Genomic DNA, 21,856 nt, shown 5'->3' with positions numbered 1-21,856 from the left:
CTGAGAGCTTTTATTTTCGGAGCTGACAAAGTGGAGAGATGGAGAGTTTAGGACTTATCGCCATCAGTGGTGGATGAGAGTGATGGTCTTTCAGGCTCTGGTTGAAGGGACTGAGCCACATGTAAGGAGCGTGGGGAGGTGGGACCGAAATGCAAAACCCACCCTAGGGCTGTGGAATGGATGGGGCCTTTGTGCCTAAGAGCTGATATGGCCTGAGGAGAGCGTTTGGAAATCAGATGGAATTCAGAGACCTGCAAAACATCATTTGAGCAAAGACAAATGAAGATCACAGGCAGCACAGACAGTCAGAATGACAGCAGACAGAAGTCACCCAGGGATCAGATGCAGACGGAGAGAGATTATGACAGTGGGCTGGGAAGAAAGGACGAGAGGATTGAAAGGCAACGCTAAATTTAGCAACAGAGACTTGACTTTCAAACAATGAGCCAATGATCAAAGCCACCCGCTTCTCTGCAGGTTTTCTCTCCACGTACAGCACAAACGACTTTTGATCCTCACAGACAATATTGTCTTAAAGCGCATCTAAAACCAGGTTTTAGGGCTCTGCCTCAGTCCGCCCCACACAAACACACTGCAAACTTTTCATCTAAACGAGGGCTGACATTTGTGAGGTGTATCCTCAATGCAGAGCACATCCAGCTTAGAAGCAAGTCAGAATACAGATAGTTAGGGATGCTCACTGCTGAGAGCTGCCTCCCGACCCGTGGTCCTCCACAGCAACCCAAGCGCTGTGCAGCTGATGGTAAAAGCAGGGTCCCATTTGTCAACACCAAAATTAATACAAAAAAAATGGGATCCTACAGAAATCATCCTTGAATAATGCAACTGAATAGTTGGATGTAACCACTGCTGTTGCAAAAAAAAAAATTCAAGTGTTAATAGAACAGTTAATACAACAAAGTTAGGGTGCTTCCTAAATACACGGTGAGGAAAATAATTACAGACATGAACTCCTGCCAGGCCACAGCTAGGAAGATAAAACAGACACACAAACTTAGAGACAGAAAGATGGACAATATGCCATACAAAACTTTTATTGACATGAGCTTGGGATGACTGTTTTACATAGAAAGGTGAAGTGTTAGGAAACAGTTAACATCATTTTTTCCTCTTCCACAATTACCTTAAGACAGACGCTATTGTGGAGATGACACGCACAGCCATGTTCTGTCCACGGTTCCTAAACCACCTCCTGAGAACACAACAGAGGACAACTAAGTCTGACCTCAGGGTCACTCCATGTTTTCCACTACCTCCCCAGTGAGGTATCCAGGTGGGAGTGCTGCTGCTCTGCGCAACGCACAGCTGTGTAATGGCAGCTACATAAGGGGAGAGCGTGGAAATACTCCCTTCTTGGACACTTTCCTTCTTAGGAAAATGCTCTACCTCAGTAGGGGGAAAAAAATGAACAAGACTTCATTTTATCTGCAACTCAAGTATCATTTCACAGCAATTACATCTTCAGTCCACAACAGAAACTGACAATTACACAGTAACTCATGTTTTCGCTACTCCATTATCTCTGATAATACTGCAGTTAAGCTTGTGCTCAAATTCCTTTTCGGTAAAATCTGCCTCTGAAAAACACTGTTATCTCTTGGATACTCTTAAAACACTAATGAAGCATATAAATTTCGTAATAGTAAAAAATAAAAGCTAAGTTAATAAATGACCACATTGTCTTCAATTTATCAAAGAATAAGAGTCTGAGAAAAATAACTTTTATTGCATTTTAATTTCTCAATCTCTTTCTTTCTCTTAAAAGATAAAGTTGTAACATAAAGTCATGACATTTAAGATGAAGAGAAGCTCGGGGAAAACAGAATCACAATCCAGCAGGCAGAGGATGGGGAAATCAAAGTATTTAATATGGCTTGGAGCTGAAAGTAATTGATCTGCGCTTCCGATCATCTTAGTTATTGCCACATTCCATTGATTTTCATTAAGTGAAGATAAAAACATGTCTTTAAAATGCATGTACAATAGCTTTAAGCCGTTTCTGTACACATTGTGCAACTCATCTGAATGCAATTTAACACATGAACTTAATAGAATATATATTTATGTACAGTATATACACAAACAGAATCTTGTGGTAATACCCCTGAATGTTATCATTTAAACAAGAATCATTTTGGTAACAGAAAGAAATCTATGAAGGTGGCAGAGCTGCCCATTTCTGACATCTAAATCAATATAATTTCCAGCTGACTTACATACAAATGAAACTGTGGTCCTGTACAAACTTTACATTACAGGGAAACAGTTTATTTTAATAAAAACTATTTACATATTTGAGTGCTTGGTTTTTGCAATAGAGATTATGTGAACACAGAAAATTATATGGTAGGCAGGTTTACTGTAAAATTTTTCTATTTGTTCTTTTTTTGTGCAAATTCCAAATCTCTCTTTTTGTGTCATTATCTGCCTCTATTTGCCTTGTATTACTGCTGCTGCTTTTTTTTAGTACTCTGAGAAGGCTGGGTGACTTTACTTCTCGGTACAGGAAGAAAAGATTTAACTCTTGAACCACCCAGCTCTGTCTTTGATTTGCTGCTTTCTACAGTTCGACTGCTGCTGAGAGGACGGATTCCATCCTATGGATAAAAGAAAGCATTTTTGTTCAAATAATGACTGTAGCCAGAGCTGGAAAACAACCAAACAACCCTCCACCCTCACAGAACCTCTGTCATTTACAGTCTCTTGCAGATGAACACGACAGTGTCTGACTGCTTGGTGAACAAACGACGGTCTTTTTTTTTTCTTCTGTGATGGAAATATCATAAACATATTAAAATACCAAAAGAATTCAATGAAATTTTTTGCATTAGCATTCAAAAACCTTAAATATCATTCCCAAACATCTCAATTTTAGGAGGTATGTCTTGTATTGTTAGCAGGAATTTTAAAAGGAAAAAGAAACAACTAGGAAAATTTTACGATTATATATCAAATTAGGCAATCATCATTAATATCTAAGCTCTGGTTTGGATTGTCTGAACTGAATGTTCAGAGAAACACTCAAAAGCTGTACATCTAAATGTGCGTCTTCAATACTAAAATTGTTGCCATTCAGTGGATGTCTGTCCTCTGGATTTTCAGTAAAATTACAGGAAATGTTTTTAACATTTTAAATATTTGAATGTGAAGAAAGATGATGATAAATATATGTCATCTTATCTAACTAGTTTTCTTAATGCTTAGGTACACAAGTTAAACTATTTTCAGGGCTACTTCATTGATGATCCTTGGGGTCCCTTCCAACCCAAGCCATTCTATGATTCATTGTACTTGCAGAGAATAGGCAGAGTACTTCCAGAAAACAATTTATTGCCATCAGACAAAGTGCCTGCATTGACCTCTAGAGGAACTCAGTGCCTACTGAGAGAACATAGAGAACAGACTCTACTGGTTAAGATTAATTGAGCTGTATGCTCAAAAGATGCCTCATTGTTTAAAAAACAGGAAAGAATTTATCATTAAGGAAAGAATTTATCATATTTAAAAAATTTATCATAAAAAAAATAAAATAAAATGAAAGTGGGTGTATTTTATCATAAACATGTCTAGAAACCACAAATGATTATTTTCCATTTCTGAAAAGAAAAAAAGTTACTGGATCTGTTTTATCTTCCAGCAGTATTCAATGCACCTTTCCACTCTGGAACTGCCCTTGAGTTACTCAAGTTTGTTCAGGTTTAGAGTACCTTTTGCCAGAAGCACCAACTTTGTAACAACGGGCTTATTTTGATCTCTCATAAATAATATGCCAAGACAACTGTACAGCAACAGATAGCTAGGTAGTAATCACTGGTAATCACTGCAGAAGATGGTTTAAAAATAAACCACGAGCCAGCAATTTCATATTAACAATTTTAAAAAGTTTTCAGCTTTTGTAAACTTATTAAATAGCTTTAATTGTTAGAAAAAAAATAATCAAATGAAACCGGGGCTTACAAAGCTGGAGTGTTAAGGATACTTGGCTTAGGTAAATGTCTTTATATAAACATGAAAACTGTGAAATAAATACATCCATTGTTTAATGAATCTCTAATTTCCATTAAGACACATGGAGAAAACTTGGCATGATGTGCCACCAAGTTTCCTAAGAATGGTGACAGTTTATTCTTGCAATAAACAGGGCAGTGGAACACTAATTCTTGGGATCCAATCAAGAACTCAAATTTTAGAGACACCTGAAATTTAGCCCCCTTCCCTACCCTGCTATAAAATTCTTACCTACCTTTTGTTTCATTGTTTTACTTGGGTTAGTACCACTTGCTGAAAATACAGGATTGTTCTGAGAGTTACCGAACATCAGTAGCGCATCCTTAGAATCTGCAATCTGAAAAAAGATAAGAAAAAGGTGAAGATTTATTCACAACAGAAATTATGTTTCTGTTTTCTGAATTTTGGAGTCTTGACTCGATTATCTTGTGGTTTCCATTTAGTGTTATGCACAAACATCCAAAGAGTTTAACTAGCTCCAAGGATGTGCAAGAAAGGAATGATCGCGTTCTCCTTCTCCCATCACATTTCTTTCCTGATATTTTCCATCAGAACTTGTGACCATGCAGAAACAGATACAATATGATCAGCCTTCTGATCTCACTGAAACCTTGATACTTTGATCTGGGCTGAGCTGACCCAATTCACTCTGCAACTGCAAAAGTACTCAATCTCATACAACAGAGATGGCAGGAACATACAGTGAAAGAGCAAATTAGAAAGCTGACGTACTTATTTTGATGGCAGCCTAGAATTACCTCACATAAAGCAAACATGCAACAGCATCCTTACTTCTGTAAGCCCTACTAGGCAGCTGGGGAATTAACAACAGAAATTACAATCATGGATGGTTCCACCCATGATGAGGAAACTGAACAAAAGACAGTGACATCTATCTCCTTCCTCATTTAACCCACATTTCCTTGAATTGTCAACAACCAGCAACTGCATTTTAAATGTTATTAAACACAATTTTAAGTTCATTGCCATTTCTTTAGCACATCCTATATTGTCAAGTGCTGATAGTAAATCCCTGTTGACTAAGGATTACCTGACCAGCGTGGGCCATGCAACTCACACAAATATTGTAAGTTTTAAACTAAAAATAATAAAATCAATCAAAGAACAAAAAAATTCCACAACCAAATAATCACGCCTGAAACCAACAAAAAAACTTAACGACAGATGTAATTAAGCAGGTTGAAAAATCTTCCCAAACATACATTTCTTAATAAAAATGTGGTTATTTTCTAAGAACAAGCAGCTTGCTTAATAAGGTAAAACTAATGGAACTGCTGTTCAAGGAGAATCCTAGAGGGTACAATGGACAGCCTGAGTCGACAACAGGCTTGGACTGAAGAAGAGTGGTTGCTCTGTGTTTCAAAATACATGGATCAACTACTGCAGTGTGAACACTGCTAGCAGGGGAACCTGGAAAAGAATACATAGGCAGAGCTACAGGGAGCTCTGGAAGCTTTTAGTATGGAAGGAAAGGTAAGATCCATGTTTCTTCCCTCTGCTCCAAAAAGCCTTCCATAGCCACTTAAAACTCACTCCTATCCCAAATTTGGAAGTCTTTCAAGCCTCTTTCTTATTTTTGTAGGAAAAGAATACTGTCAATCTTCTTGTGTCACAATCTTCTTTACTGTCACTTCTTGTGTGGGGCAGCAAAACTTAATTTTGCTACACAGCAAATGATCTTAAAACCAGTTCTCTGATGCCTAATGGGATTACTAGAAACAAAACGTGAAGTGCCTATGAAGCACTTTCTAGTGCTTTTACAGTCATAAGACTGTAAAAAAGTTTCCCAGATGAACAATAATGCAGAGAATGCTACTGTCTCTAGTACTTATGAACTAACAAATTTTAGCCTCTAACACAAAAACCTCTACGATTCAAGACAATGAGGGTGTAATTTAAAATAACACGTATTAAACCAGAACAGTCTTCCTCAAATGTACAATTTATTATTGACTTGGGATTACTGCCAAATAACTTCATAATTTTCTTCGGTTCAAGTAGTGTAAAAAATCTATTTTAACCATTTAGCAAACAGCTGCATATACTAATGATGTAAATTATTTAAGAACCGTGTGTTTACCTTGCTTATATCAGGCTCAGATTTGCTGGAGCACATACTTTGAAGTTCCTGCACAAGATCTACTTCATCATCAGAACCAAGGGACAGCCTTTGCTCTAGATTCAATGTTCTCAGTTGGTCTTTCTCTGAAGATCTAGTGAAAAAACAACAGCAGGAACAACACCACCACAAACCAAGAGGGAGAACAATGAAAATTAAGCCATTGTGCAGAGTTTTAAAATAAATGCTATACAAAACTGAAAAATAGAAATTTCTTTCCAAATATTTTAAAAACCACCAATGGAACAAAATATCTAACTCAGTAGCAGTAACAGTTGTAATTATTTGCTATATCTTAATAAATGTCATTTCTATTCAAATTATTCTCTCCATTCTGAAATTTTAACAAAGGACTCTTTTAACCTCTCCGTTCAAAGACTCCTATTTTTTCAATGGAGCAATCAGTTTTATTCTCATCTCTTTTTTGGACTTAATTCCAAGCACCTAGACTTTTAAAAAAGTCAATGTACTGGAAACAAAGAATTCTACACTCTTTGTGCCTGTGAATGTGTAAATGTGGTGGAATCAAGATTTCAGATGGAAGTAAAATCTCAGGTACAGCTCCCTATCACCCTATTAACCCTATTCATACCATTTTATTGAGAAATTGAGTATTAATTGGACTGTATGAATTAATTTCATGTATGAAACTCCACATTTCCATTCAGTAAGCCAGAAGAGCTAGAGGAGAGAGGGTTTTTTCCGTCGTAATGCCATGTGAAAAAAGCCTAGGTTGGCTTTTTGTGGCAGAGTATTTGCTACATAATATTCTTAAGTCATAGGCTATTCTGTTATATAAAAAGAACATAAAGAGGTGCAAGGTTTGAATTACAGAAATGGATTCTAAAATTACACTGAAGTATGCAAATTTTGTTTTCTCTCAACACGAAATTGAAAAGCATTCTTTTCTTCAGATGTAAAACCAAAACATTATCATACACAATTTCTTCACTTATTTTAACGTGTAGGGTTATAACACAATTTCAACATCCTTATTGTTTTCAAAGTGTTACACATGCCATAGATGCCATGCCACTTACTTAGTGGCAAGAGAAGCTCTTTTCTTACAGTTCGGTTGCAACATGGTCTTAGATTTTATACCTGCAGAGAAAAAGAGGTTGACTTATTAGTGGATTATTATGTTTGTTAAATTCTGCATTATTAAATGTGTAATAAATGGGGAAAAGTTTAGCTATTTACTGGCTTCTTATATCAATAGAGTCTTCTAAAGATCGTAATACTTTCCTTGAAATTTGTTAGAGTAGCTGTAGGGCTATATGGAAAAGCTAAGATGGCAGTGATGCCCAATGCTTTGGTGGAATACAGAGTAAGAGTTCACTGTGTGAGGCACTTGATCCACACCTACTGGTTCTCTCAAACAGAAGCCACTCGTTAGTGGGAAAAGATTTAACTTCATTAAAAATAACAACAACACAACCTACCCTTACTTGGAATAGGAAAAGCATAGAAATGAAAAGCTACTCTAACTAAAAATCAATATGCCTTTTTTTTTTTTTGGACGATTATTAACTTGCTTTCAAAAATATCTCCAGGTCCAAAGTACGTTCAACCATCCTACTCCAGGTTATGTTCATTTGAGTTCTTCGAATCCTCTTAGTGGGATTTGATTTACTCACAAGTGAAGTAAAAAGCAGAACTGGGACGTTAGATTTGCAATTCAGCTAAAGCAGACTTCTTTCCGAAGAAGAGCTGAGTTCAATTTAACATTAAAAAGTACTAAACATCAGTACTGCAGACCTATATAAAGGTAATTGGGACTAGAATCTTACTGTTTATAAAATGGGGAAGGGAAAGCTTCTCTGAAAGCAAAAGTAAGTAATTTGATTTTGTCCTCTACAAGTTTTCCTGTTTTTTCCTTCCAGATAGATGTGTGTGTGATAAAAGAACAAATACTGCATCTACATACATCCAGATGACAGGTGTTCATAATAACTGCTTGTTAGATGGCTTATGATCTTGAGGTGAAAAGACATTTCAAAAGTGTCAGCTACTAATATAACTTTCACATGTGTACAGAAAAACAGAACAAAACCCTGAGGTGTTCTTTATGTATTGTAAATCAGATTGAAGGGCCAGAGGAAACAATCAACTCATGAAGTCGTCTCACAACCAGAAGTGAGGAAAATCACTGTAGGCAGTATGATGCAAAACCACTGCTCTATCTCCCATCGTCAGAGCCAAGGCCTGCCTCACTATCAGACAATAGGAAGGGCATTAGAATAAACTAGAGAAGAATGAGGATACTTCATAGCCTTGAAACAACTTGGAGAAAACGTGAATATTTTTTTAAGCCAGTAAACAAAACCACAAGTGCTATTTAATAGAAAATTATTTTGTTATGTGGAAAAAAGTTACCTAGTTTATACCCCACACTCTTTTCCCCCACAATTCAAAACAGAAAACTTTACCTTCGCTACTTATATCCTGCTTGTTCCATGACTGGGAGGATAAGTGGCCTGACTTTTTGCGAGGACTTGTGCTCACTTTTCTCCAAGAAGCATTCTCTCCTCTTTTCTTACTACAGTTTTTGTAGCTTGAAACCATGGATAAGGGAAAATTTCCACCCTTAAAATCTGCTATGTAATTATCTAACTCTGAAACAAGAATAGAACACGGTTAAAAAGAACCAAGTGTTGCAAAGAGCGTTTCTTTGACTACTACGTACATCCCTGTTAGCTTTTAACAACATGCCCCCATCATAACTAAAATTAAATTGCATGGAAATTTTATAAAAGGAACCAAACATTTGAAAGCTTCACTTTGGCAACGTATGGCCGCCTGCTTTCCACACTGCTCACACTTACCTGTTCTGGGTAGAGGACAGCCATGCAAAACTGCTTTATTTAGCAAGATACTGAGAGCAGCTTTAACAACAGCCTGTTGACCTTGGCTAGGATTTTTTTGGCTATTGTTTGCCCTGGTACAGACGGTCTTTTCACAGAGGCTCTGGAGAGTATTGCTTCTTGAACTCTGGGAGCTATCACAACATTCCATAACTTGGACATCCACCTGTAGATGATACACAAACAATCCTTTAACCTCAGAGAAAATGAAGAAAACTCCAGATTTTATATTTCAGGTAATGTATCAGATTTTGTGCTTTCAGGAAGCTCATATATTTTGGACATTATATTCCATATCAGCAAGGTACTGATTTGATAAGGGGAACTTCATTTATTTGCTTTATATTTAAATGCTTGACCAAGATTTTTTTCACATTACTTTGGCAAACTCTTCACCATCTGATACTTTTCCTCCTTCAAATACCAACGTAAAATATCCTTTTTGTGCATAAGCTTAAGGCTGTAGGGCTTAAAGAACATCCCAGAAAGATGTGCAGGCACCAGAAACACCTGTCTCATCAACAACAAAAACCTTTCACCTTTGCCAGTGCATGGAGAAGTTTCCATGTTTGCAGGTGTTCACTCATAGCCTATTTGCTGCCAGGGTAGGAAAAAGAAGCTATTCAGTCATTACTGCATCCTTTCCAGTACTCTTCCATTTCCAAGCTTATCCAGCTTACAAGACCTTTCTATTCGTACAGCTGCATCTCTCTCACTCTTGTTTTGTTTATTTGATCTATGGTGAAATGCGTTTCCAGGATGCTGTGGATTTTCCAGATTGTCTGATTTAGAGACTGGGTCTGATTACAAAAAATTGATTAGATAGGACATGGTTCTTGTGGGATTTTAGCTTAAGAGAGAAATATTACACTCTTTTAGCACAGAAGTGAAGGAAAAAATGTGTATTAGGAAATAAATAGTTTCCCCTCAAGAACAGCTTACAGTTCTTGAGGGAAAACAGTTAGGAGCATCAGGAGTAAGGCACATCTCACATCTATAATAATCTTTTTAAAATCAAATTCAACTCTTTTTTTCTCTCTTCTTTTTTTTTTTAGACTGCATGAGTCATTTCCTATATATTTTTTGGTTAGTTATGAAACATAAGATCAAAAATTTGTGACATATAGCCGTGCAACAGAGCACTGAGATAAGATTGATAAAAGTGGTGTTACTCAGCAAAATAATTGGTACCGTTAATAAAGTAAGTTGTACAATACATATTTAAGATGTTCCTGGAAGCCATCATCTTATAGACACCATTCCATGTGTCTAGAGTTTGCTTCTACCAGCTGACTTAAGAAAGTAAACACCAGTACACTGTAACTGCTGAACTATCAGCAGAAGGTGAGAGGTGAAGTTATGTAAACTTCTGACTTTCTGTAATACTGCTAGCATGAATGGTCAGAAATGAATGTTGCAAAGATAAAAATTAGTCTAGCTCATTTAGTTTAGCAGTTGACTGTTGATGGGCTGTACAGTGCTATTCTGTCTTAAATTATATTCCCACCCAGTGTTTAAATTCAGTCTTATGTTTGGTTTTCATTTGTGCACATCTTGATCAACTCCCCAGTGCTTTGATACAACTGATATTTTGGAAAGATATACATCCTCCACCCCTGAAAATAAACTGTGAAAAGAATCTCTTTCCTGTTGGAATATCATCATTAATTCTCTAGATCAAAAACAAGGGAAAAAAGGTTGCCAAAATTTTCCTCATTTATTCAGCCTATGCTCCAAAACATGTGAAATATGTGAACCAGCACACAGCACAAAACAATTTCCTGTTCTCCCTCTTCCCAGCTGCTGGTTTTACCACTTACCCCGTGCTAACAGCCAGCTCAGAACAAATTCAATTTCGAGATAGCTGTCTACTGTGTTAATACACTGAAGTGAATCAGTGAAGCTTTAACAAATGCAAAAAAGCAGCAGAATAGCAGTGCAGAGGAGGGGTGAGGGGACAGGAGTGGCTAACAGACTGAACTGACACCTACTACTGAGTTGCTAATTACATTTATTTATTTGTAATTACGTGACTTTACTGTTAGGTGTTGTGCAGATAAATTAGAAGTGGCTAGTAAGCACTCACTGCAGCTGTACTTTTTAATTATCACAGAATCACAGAGTGGCCTGGGTTGAAAGGACCTCAAGGATCATCAATCTCCAACCCCCAAACCATATGCAGGGCCACCAACCTCCACATTTAATACTAGACCAGGCTGCCCAGGACCCCATCCAACCTGGCCTTGAGCACCTTCAAGGATGGGGCATCCACAACCTCTCTGGGCAGCCTATTCCAGCACCTCACCACTCTCACAGTAAAGAACTTCCCCCTGACATCCAACCTAAATCTTCCCACCTTCAACTTAAGAGCTTCTTTTCTCCAGGCTGAACAAGCCCAGCTCTCTCAGCCTGTCTTCATTTTCCCTTGTCCTGCTATTATCTACCCTTTCAAAGAGTTGAAATTGATAATAATTGATTATTAGTAGACAAAAACTGTGTTAAAATGAAGAGTCAGGTGGCATGTCACCATTGTAAAAGACATTATGGGGATTAGTTAGCTTTCACTAACTTCCACTTAAATACTTCCAAGGATGCTGAGTCAGATGAGTCTGGGGAGAAAAATAATTACTACACTTGTAATAACTGTATCGGTGGTACTGAACAGTATTAAACAGGAAACAGGAATCTTACTTCACTGTTGCTTGGCCATGCCCTGGCACCACTGGACAAGAGAAGAAATGTTTCGGCCCCATAAGAGCTTCAGGTGCTCCGAGACGAGATAAGCAAGAGTTCAGCTGGTGCCAAACGGCAAGAATCCAGTCTATGATCTTGCACACAGGATCACATGGAGGAGGTAGTTTGCCTCTGAACTGCAGAAAGAGAAAGGAATGTTGACACAACTTTAGATCTCTGCTGCAAACACTTCCCTTGAACATCACAGGAAAACTTGCCTGGTCCCCCCCAGTATTTTTTTCCCTCTCCTACCATGAAAGTCAAGTGCAGACAATAACTGCTCAAACTTTCTTATGTAGTATACTGAAATCTTGTTATATTCTTATTTCCCCAACTATGTCTCCTTATCAACAAGCTGACGTGCTTCTATTCTCATGTAGGAAACAAAGGAACAAATCTGAGTGCACTTTATTTTATATGACATTTAAGATTAGAGATACAAGAGGCATCTACTGTATGCAATATATATAATAAAAGTTGGGCATAAAAAAGAATACACCATCCCACTGAACAGGAATGCCTGATCCAGGCACGTACTCAGATTTCTAACTTGGTCTTAATATTTAGTAGTGATGAAGGAATTTTCCTTGTTAAAGGAAAAATCTTTTTTCCAGAAAAAATCTTTTAGCTCATGTGAGTCCAAATTAGTCCTCATCATTCTAGTCCTAGGATTATATTCTGGAACAGTTTGAATTAGAGGAAGCTTTAAAAGATGCAGTATTAGACAGCAATGAAGCCAGAGCTCCTTGAACAGTTCCCACAGAATCTACAGCTGAACAGTTTAATGTTAATAGAGAAAAACACTTAAACTGTTCCCATGTATCCTAATGAAACAAGGAGAAAAAAACCTTTTCATCTGAGAACATTAACATTAAGGCATAAACTAGTTATTAGAATACAGAGCAAGGACCTTTAAAATAGTTTACTACTTTTATTTTCCACCAGGTTTTAAAAACAAATTCATGTTGTTTTTTTCTTCTTTTTTCCCTTAAAATAGTCATCATCAGATACATGCTTTAGAGAAGAAACCTTAGTGAGAATATCCAAATTCTGCTACTCAGAGGTACAAACTTTTCACATTGTTAGTCTCTATCCTATGAGACTAAGGACTGCTTTTAGCATAAACAAAATAGTCTGAAGATGACATGGCACACGATGCTGTCATCATTCTGGTAGGTAAAGCAGTTTGGTAGAGGAATTTTGATCCATGTCTGTGACCAAGTCAGAATACCACTGCTCCTGCTATTATCTGCTTTAGTGTATTGCTTGGCCTTGTGTTCAGTTGAGGACAAGTTCTTCTCTCTGATCTCAAATGATCTAGAATCAAAGTGCTCCTGTCCTTAGATCAGGCTTAGATCCCACTTTAGATCTTCTCCAGTCTAGGTTGTATTCTCAAGCATTTCTCCTCAAGTGCATGGAGAATTCTGATACACACTCATATTGCACTATCCTCTGGTCTGTATCTCATTTCAACCCTACCATGTGTTTGCAAAACAGCAATTTCAACCATCCCACCTCCCTGCCCACACGCAATTGCTACTTGCTGTCATTCTTTGCAAGGAGTCTGGAAACCATTCAGACCCTCAGCCAGACAATGACTCACCATTTCTGCCTACCACATCAGTACAGACATAAAGATTTAACACTTGCAGAATAAAAGTAAACATGAGAAAAAAGAACCCGAAAAAAATGTAATCTAAGTAATCTGTTAAGAGCTTAATTGATACATTCCACTTTACTCTCTATTTATATTCTGTACCCCTGTTTCCAGTAATCAAAGAATATTTAGGACTGTCTTAAAACTTTCTCATTATCATGACTGAAATTTCATCTTTTCAATCTCTCCAAGTCAGTAAGCTTTTATAGATGAGAACTGTGGCACAGGGTGAAAAGGATGACATCTCCCAAGATAACCAAGATACGTTCAGCTGTACACTCATCTGACACTAGTTCTGCTGTCCCAGATCAGGACTCTTTACTACTGACAGTTTTTTCTATTCCTAGAACAATTTCCCTTTTTAAGTCTGTCCAAAACTCTGCTGCCAAGATTATCTTCCTTTGCAGCTGTTCTGATTAAACTCCCCCTCCCACTCTCTAACACTGCCTGACTGTCTGCAATAGCTGCTATCACACAGGAATTGTTTTTTTTTTTCCAAATAACATTCAAAATTACTGTTCTGCTTTTGGCCACATTTATCTTTTCATTTCCTATCCCCCATTTATTTATTCATTTTAAAACAGGCTTCCATCTTTATTCTCTTTTGGACTTTGTTGCAACTTCAGCAGGCCTACTGGCTCAAAATGACCTCCCAAATGATGTTTTTCACCCTTCTTTCTCACTGAACTGCTTATTAAAACTCTTTTAGCTGCATAAAGCTTACACAATACGCACAGAGCATATAGCTATCTCATTTGCGATGTACAAAATAAATTCCTTGAGAAAGGGATTTTACATTTGCTGAACAGATTCTTACTCATCATACTCACACAAAAGAAGAAAAACCATAATTAAACATATTTCATACAAGAGATAAGCAACTATAAGCAGTACCATTATTGCAGCCAATCAATGCCAGGCAACCACAGACACACACCTTCCTATATTAAAGCCAAGCACAATATTTACAGATATTCCATATATTCCTGTAAATAAATGTGTTTTTATTTTGGTTTGGTTTTTTTTCCCTGAAACAATTCAGTTATCTGATCAGCTTCTGACATTACCACTGTACATATTTCAGACTTGGTGAAGAACAAAATCAGAGAAGCTGAGTCAAGTTCTGCTTACCTTGTTTATAACCTTTCTTCTTAAAAACCTCTGAAGCAAGCCACACATTGGTTCTCCATCCCACCTAAGCTGAACCCAACGGAAGTGCTGCTGGACTAGCAGGTCAGATCCATGAAGATGACACTTGGCAATTGTCCCCAATAAGAAGCAGTTCTCATGAAAGTAAAAGGCACCAGAAGCTCCATTTGCTAAAAGTGAACCATTACAAATTTTACTGACACACTCAAATGTTTCTATATTTCATATAAAAGCAAGAAGCAGTGACTTTATTTGAAAGAAAAAAATAACACAACATTTAAATTACCCTTAAAATTTAACATGGTGTATTTAACCAATTGTATTTTTCAATAGAAGAAAAAAAATCAGAACAAATTATATTTTTCTTTTCTAAGTTCCCCATTTTTCATGTATTATAATACAACTGATCTGCAATAAAAACATTTATTCAACTTAAATTCTTTAAATACCTCTTTGAATAGTGCAAGAGTTTTCTGAACTACGATTCTCAAGAGGTGCCAGAAAATCTCCAAGTAATTCAGATAAAGATGCTCTCTCCAGATTTTCTAAAATCACAATGGTTGTCTTGCTTACAGGAGGCTGTTTAACTGGAACCAGACAAGCTGAAATATAAAAATCTCATGAATGCCTACTTTTAAAAAAGTATTGTTATTTATGTACACAGCTTCTACAGATACTCACACAACGTAGTTGTTTTTTCAATTTTTTGCCTCTTAACAAGTTCAGAGGAAGCTGTACAATGTTCAAAATTAGATGTATGAAAACAATGGAAAGAATCTCATACAGTACAGTAATAAAAAAAAGAAAGCTATTATTAAAAAAAAAACCACCAAAATTCATATATAGGAAAGATTTCCACAAATAAATAGCAAAATAGCAAAGATATCTGGAAACATTTATTTCAATTGCTACTACTTCATCCCAAACTTTTAACATCTATTCTTCATTCCATGTAGTGATAAATGGATACAGAATATTCTGAGAATATTCCACGTTTGTAGAAACTTAATCATTCTGAGAGATTAAATACTTGTTTGCTACTTTTCTCTCTTCAGAAGATCCATCAGAATCTCTAAGAATCATCTAAATAATCAGAGACAGTTTGAGGGACAGTTACAAACAGTAGCACCTGAATCTAATAAGCATAACAATGATACATTATTTCATATTTCAATTTTGCTCCTGACTTCAACGGTGTACGTTGAAATCTAAACAAGGAACATGTTGAGTAATAGCTCAAAATCAGAATGGCTAGCAGTTATAACAATTTGTGAAATTAAAAAAAATAATGTGCAAAAGTCAGAGGAGACCATAATCTTCGTCTTAATATACAAAGCACAAGCACACAGAAAGTCTGAAAAAAAAATGGGTCCATCAAAATATGCATTCTCAGCTTGTTTTGTTTAGGCAAAAACAAACTCTGACAGAGGACAAAAATGCACTCCAAATACATGCTAGACATACATTTGTTGTAAATATGACAAAGTTACTAAAGAGTTACTAAAAAGAAGTAAGCACAAAAGAAACAGATACAAACTGAACTTTAAAACTCAGGCTGCCAATCAGATTGGGAAAAAAAAAAATAGTAGGAGAAAGCTGCAAAGGGAGTGAATGCAGATACAAAGCTGAGAATTGCTTTCAAACAAGCAAACTGTATTTGAGCCAAAGATAATTTGGACAGTGTTAAAGAGAAAAAAGCATCATCATCAATGTATGGGTAAAATGCATTTGTATGAACAAGTATGGCAGAGAAAATTTACCTCGTCTTTCACTTCCATACCTTCATTTATTTATTTTTTAAATATTTTTTTATTTTTTAATGCCATCCCTTCTACACTTGACCAACCCATATGGCCCCATTATTCTGGTTCCATACTTAATTTGTCTATTCTCACTGACATTTTTATTTGGCTAATCTGAACTCTTTTCTTACTCTTACCAGTGGTTCATCACTAGTTTACACAGGTGAAACCTATGGATCACTCTAAGAGTACTTTATTGTGGAGCACCCAACTAAAGAGGTTTTAGTCTACATGCAATTATTCATGTCCATTAATAGAGTTATTCATTTTAACAGAATTACAACTTTGCCCTGTACCAACGTGACATAATACAAGCAAACATTTGCCTGTCCAGGTGACAAAAATTTGGCGTACAACACAGAAGCATCTAGTAAACAAGCACATTGCAAAAAGAAGTGACCTGGCTTTTTAAGAATTCCTTCTCTGCTTCTTGCATTCCCAGAAAGCTAGCAATTATAACTCCCCTAATACATATGTTTTGAAACATTGGCTACAATTAGGCAATAATAGATTTTTTCTGATTCAGTGCATTTGAACCTTAGCTCTACTTCAAAGTTTAGACTCTTACCATTATTTGCCAAGTACCTAGAAAAGTATGTCTTCTGTTAAAACACGCCACTCACTAAGCAAAATGTTTTAATGTATTTCTTTCCTTTGTATGAACAAAAAATTTCCTACCAATTACTGAGATCGGACTGATGAAATAAGCTTACCACTACTGATGAACAATTCTGCAAGCTGCTCCTTGGAGAAACCAGCATCCACTTCCACTTTAATGATATCACATGTAGATCCTGCAGCCACTTGTTTTTGCTGTGTTGAAAATGTATGGATTTGGTGAAATGGTGAATACTCCAAGTTACAAACTAACTAACTTTGTGTGTTTGTGTTAATACCTTCATGCAGGCTGCTATCTGATACGCTATATAGTCTTGCAAACTCCCTTCTGGACCATGGAAGATGACATTATGATATTGTTCAACCTATAGATAAACAAGACATTATTCTTGGAAGTTCACAGACTCAAAATTCTTTTAGTCAGATTTGAAATATACAATGTTCGTATGACACATATTTGAAATATTTTTCACAGCTGTTCTTCTAAACAACAAAGTTCTATCCAAGTACACAGCCGAACTTATGCAGATTTTAGACTTGATAATTAATGTTAACATGTGTTACCCAATTATCCCTACATTTTCAGATACTAAATAACTTCTGAGAGCTACAAAATCTACCCATCTACAAACATCAGATGTATATATATGTATATGTAAGTATTATACTTATGTCTATATACACATGTATATATATGTGTTATACCTAGGTCACTCTGAAAGTAATGTCTTTTCTTCATAAGTGCCTCCATGTTAGAAGTTGTTTTGTCAGACTGCCCCTCTGCTGCCATCTGTCACACAGCAACAGAATTTAATAAAATATTGGTGGAAAGGTTCAACCTGTACTATCATACTGCCAACATCCACCTCTGATGTTGCGGGCCCACATAATAAAATAGGAGGCATTACCTCTGTAGCAGCTCTTGAGTATATATATAAATATATAAATAAAGCTGTTCATAAAATCCAGGTCCCAATTGCTTACGTGAATTCTTATTTACTTTTTCCTATAAAGCTGTAATTATGTAATTTTGTAAGGAAATAAAATATAGAAGAGGTTTTAATATACTTTCTTGAGCAGCTCAGTTTATCAGATGGCAGCTATTTAAAGAATGAAGTGAATATCCTTATGTGATTACAATTACTGGGAGAAGGTTTAAGGGGAATTTTATTTTAACATAACAACTTTTGTCCTACTTCATTTTTTTAGAAATCTTTGCATTCTTTCATAAAGTAGATTACATTTTTTTTAGTCACCTCTATTAACATAATATTTTCACATATGAATGATGTGGAGAGAAGCTACCATGGTACTCACCAAGCGGAGGTAGTTCTGAAGAGTCTGAAGATGGATCATAGATGCATAAGTCACACTATTTAGGCAGCCTTCTTGAGGTCCTTTAAAAGAAAGAGATAAGCAAATAGCTTTAATAAATCTCTCATTTTAAGAAGTATGTATAACAAATACATATGCTTTTTATACAGTATCAACAATAACTTACTAAAATTATAGGCTAAATAAATTAAAATAGTGAAGAAATTAAAAGCATTTACCTATCAACATAGATTCACAGTTATTTATGACATAAGTAAAACAGATACTACTATACATGCAGAAAAGGTAGTAGGGCTTTTATGTGCCACTGCATTTTCTAAGCGTTATAAGCCCTTTCAAACCGAGTTAAAGAATTAACAAAATATGATATTTCTGATTACTAAATGATACTGAAGAAGAAAACCAATGGTGATTCTGAAATTAAATACTTCATTGAGTGTTTTAACAGTCAAAACTGAAAATTATGAATTGAAACTTACCGAACAAAAACACTGTGATATGTTCAGCTCTGTTTTTCTTCAAAAAGTCCCATGGTGGTTGGGAAAAAATCTGACCTGTTGACCATGAAATGTTTCCTGTTAAAAACAAAAAATGAGAGATTCCCTTAATATGTAAAATATCCCATACTCAAGCGTATAAAATTGCCTGCAGAGGCTGTATACACTGACCAATTTGACAAATAAATCAGTCTCATGTACTAAATAATACTACTGTTTGATAGAGGACTGATGATACTGATGTTTTCATCCAATTAATAGATAAGTGAATAGCTAGATTGCCTTTACATCTTTACATGTGATACACTACCCTTCCAGTAAAACAACATAATTCGACCAGTCTAGTATGAACAGGGTTTTTTCTTGGGGAGGAGCACTTCAGATGATGCATACAAAGTTTCAGTGGCCTACTACCACATTCTGGACAATTTTCTTACTATTTTGATCCTTTAAAAAGATTTTTATATTTTACTTTGTTAAGTGAAACTACATAAAACAGGGAATGTTCTGTTCTACCTATTCTGAAGATTTACAGTCTAGATTTACTGTGCAGTTTGGTTGTACTGTACAGACAATAGTGTGGGCTTTGGTTTAACTAATTTTGTTTCACAAGTAATAAAGATACCTCTTTTGGATTTCTAAATTGAGTAAAAAGTTAATTGACTTTGGACATCATGTTCCCCCAGGTGACAATAAATACACAGTTAAAACTAATAAATACTTTCATGCCAGCATGTTTAAAGTTTCATAGTCAGAACTGGCTTTTCTTAGTCTAACATCTGAAAGATCAAGAAATGCAAGATTTTTTTTTATCTTACTCTACTCCTTTATAGTAATACTTGAACAGAAGCATAAAAAATGTTTTATTAACTGTAGACATTATAGCACTGTTTAAGTTCAGCAACTGTCAAAAGTAGCCTTAAGTATTTTTTAAACCATGGGATGAAATAACATTTCACAATTTCAAGACAACATTTCAGTTTTGCTTTTATTTAATACAACAATATCCATACCTAGCTTGACAGATAATATACTGCTTGCACTGAGGCCAATGTTGGATTCTGCAGCACCATTAAAAGACAGCTCTTCTAGGCTCCTCCACCCATCAGAAGCAATTGCTTGGAAATGATTTGTCACTGCCTGATTCACTGCTTTTGAAAAATCATCCCATGTTGTTTGTTTGCGGATATTTAAAGCACATATTGTATTTTCTGTATCAAATTCCTCTGTACCACAATGGGCTGGTTCAATGCCACTGACTGAAATCCTTACAGGCACATTAAGAGCATCTGTTGGAAAAAAGAAAAACAAAAATGAGAAAAACTATATACAACTCAATAAAAATTATACTATTATACTTTGAAGATGAATAACATCTAATATTTAAAAGGAAAGCCACAGTGTGACTTCCTGATACAAAAGAGCAACTGTAAGCAGAGCACAGGTCACCACAAAACCAAAACAGTGATGAAAAACAAATATCAAGGTATCTATTACAAGAAATCATTATTATTATGATCACTTAAATCATAGGAGGAAAGACAAAGCTTACTTACTCTTGTATTTCCTCTTTATAGACTAACTTATAAATTAAGACAGATGGTAGGTTGCTTCCCAATGTTTCAGTTTGTTGTGGTTGTGTATGGTTCTATTATCAATGTAAAAAGGAATTTTTTGGCTCAATTGCACAAGTGGAAAGCACAGTTAGTCAAGCCAAATGTCTTTAAATAAAAACTAAGAAAGGAAATCCACTTAGAATTGTGTATTTGGTTCACTAGTGAATAAACTGAGAAAGATTAAAAGAAAAAAAGTAGAAAATGTACATATACATACTAGAAAAACACAGCAAAGTAATTTCATAGAATCATAGAATGGCCTGGGTTGAAAAGGACCTCAAAGGTCATCTAGATCAGTTTAGTAGGCTGGAGATTTCAGTCCCCTGCAATGTGCAGGGTTGACAACCACCAGACCAGGCTTCCCAGAGCCACATCCAGCCTGGCCTTGAATGCCTCCAGGGATGGGTCATTCCGTTCCAGTTTAAGTTATTTTAAACCTTACTCTTTGAGGACTAGAATAAAATTCAACAGAAGTCTGTATGGATCAATCAGATGACTAAAAGTGAAAATGAAACTATTTTCAAACTCCACTGCACAAACAATACCTTTTAGAAATTATTTCCTAAATTGCAAATAAGTGCAATTGAAAGAAAAACAGCATAGTCCAAGGGTTCTAAGTTGATAGAAGCAATTGGATTTGTGATATGCCGACCAGACAAACAGGATATTATGACTGACAAAAATTATACAAGTATCAGTTTAGTAGGCTGTAGATTCAGCTACTGAAAACTGGATTCAGTCTGACAAAGAAGTAGACCGCAAAGGAGAATTTTCTATCAGAAAGTGGATTGTGTAAAATTGTAGGATATTGCAACAGTAGAAGACAAAAAATCAGAAACAGTTCACAAAGCTTCTCTAATTTCCTGAGAATCAATGAACTTGACTAACCCCAGACCTACACTACACAACATGAACACAAAATAAAGCGGATGAAATACAAATCTACCAAGGCAGTAAACTTCTGACTATAGAGAAACAGAAAAACAGAAAAACAGAATTTGTGAGTGGATGGACTAAGCTGGAAATCAAGAAATACCCAGGTCAGCACATTTCACTGGATTTTAAGAAAACTTAAAGAGAAGAAAGAGGACAGGTTCCAGAAAAAAATAAAAATAAAAAAGATCTTCTGAGAGAAGCTATTCATGCTGGTACAGAGAAATTGTTTGATGTTTTCTCTAAGACTTCCTTTGAATATTAAGCAAAAAATCCCCATAACTATAAACAAGTGACAAATAAAATAGCACTTTCAAAGACTAGATGACTGTCTTAGCCTAAGGAAATATGACAGCTATCCATCACTCAATGCTTTTTCTGCAAGAATTAGAAGCAAAGATGAGAATGAAGGTCAAGGAAAAAAATAGCTTCGGAAAAATTAGTTACTAGCATTACACTGAGAAATTTTACAAGGATATTGAT

The 21,856-nt window shown here is 35.8% G+C and overlaps 1 protein-coding gene across 1 annotated transcript in view; it reads right to left on the bottom strand.

Annotated features, from left to right (window-relative positions):
• Window positions 1-1,039: 1,039 nt before the first annotated feature.
• The window catches only part of CTTNBP2 (cortactin binding protein 2), a 79,490-nt gene continuing 58,673 nt past the window's right edge, over window positions 1,040-21,856 (bottom strand). The window contains 16 exon segments of the mRNA XM_019612418.1: window positions 1,040-2,480; window positions 2,482-2,618; window positions 4,265-4,366; window positions 6,131-6,263; window positions 7,210-7,270; window positions 8,599-8,784; window positions 8,995-9,087; window positions 9,090-9,199; window positions 11,725-11,903; window positions 14,555-14,742; window positions 15,022-15,174; window positions 17,088-17,187; window positions 17,271-17,357; window positions 18,310-18,389; window positions 18,807-18,902; window positions 19,838-20,113. Of these exon segments, the coding sequence (XP_019467963.1) occupies window positions 2,378-2,480; window positions 2,482-2,618; window positions 4,265-4,366; window positions 6,131-6,263; window positions 7,210-7,270; window positions 8,599-8,784; window positions 8,995-9,087; window positions 9,090-9,199; window positions 11,725-11,903; window positions 14,555-14,742; window positions 15,022-15,174; window positions 17,088-17,187; window positions 17,271-17,357; window positions 18,310-18,389; window positions 18,807-18,902; window positions 19,838-20,113 (2,084 nt within the window). The 3' untranslated portion in view covers window positions 1,040-2,377.

This window comes from Meleagris gallopavo, chromosome 1 (genome assembly GCF_000146605.3).
Source record: "Meleagris gallopavo isolate NT-WF06-2002-E0010 breed Aviagen turkey brand Nicholas breeding stock chromosome 1, Turkey_5.1, whole genome shotgun sequence".
Taxonomy (NCBI): domain Eukaryota; kingdom Metazoa; phylum Chordata; class Aves; order Galliformes; family Phasianidae; genus Meleagris; species Meleagris gallopavo.
Note: the sequence above shows the minus strand (reverse complement) of the source record. Positions and strands in the feature narration are given on the sequence as shown.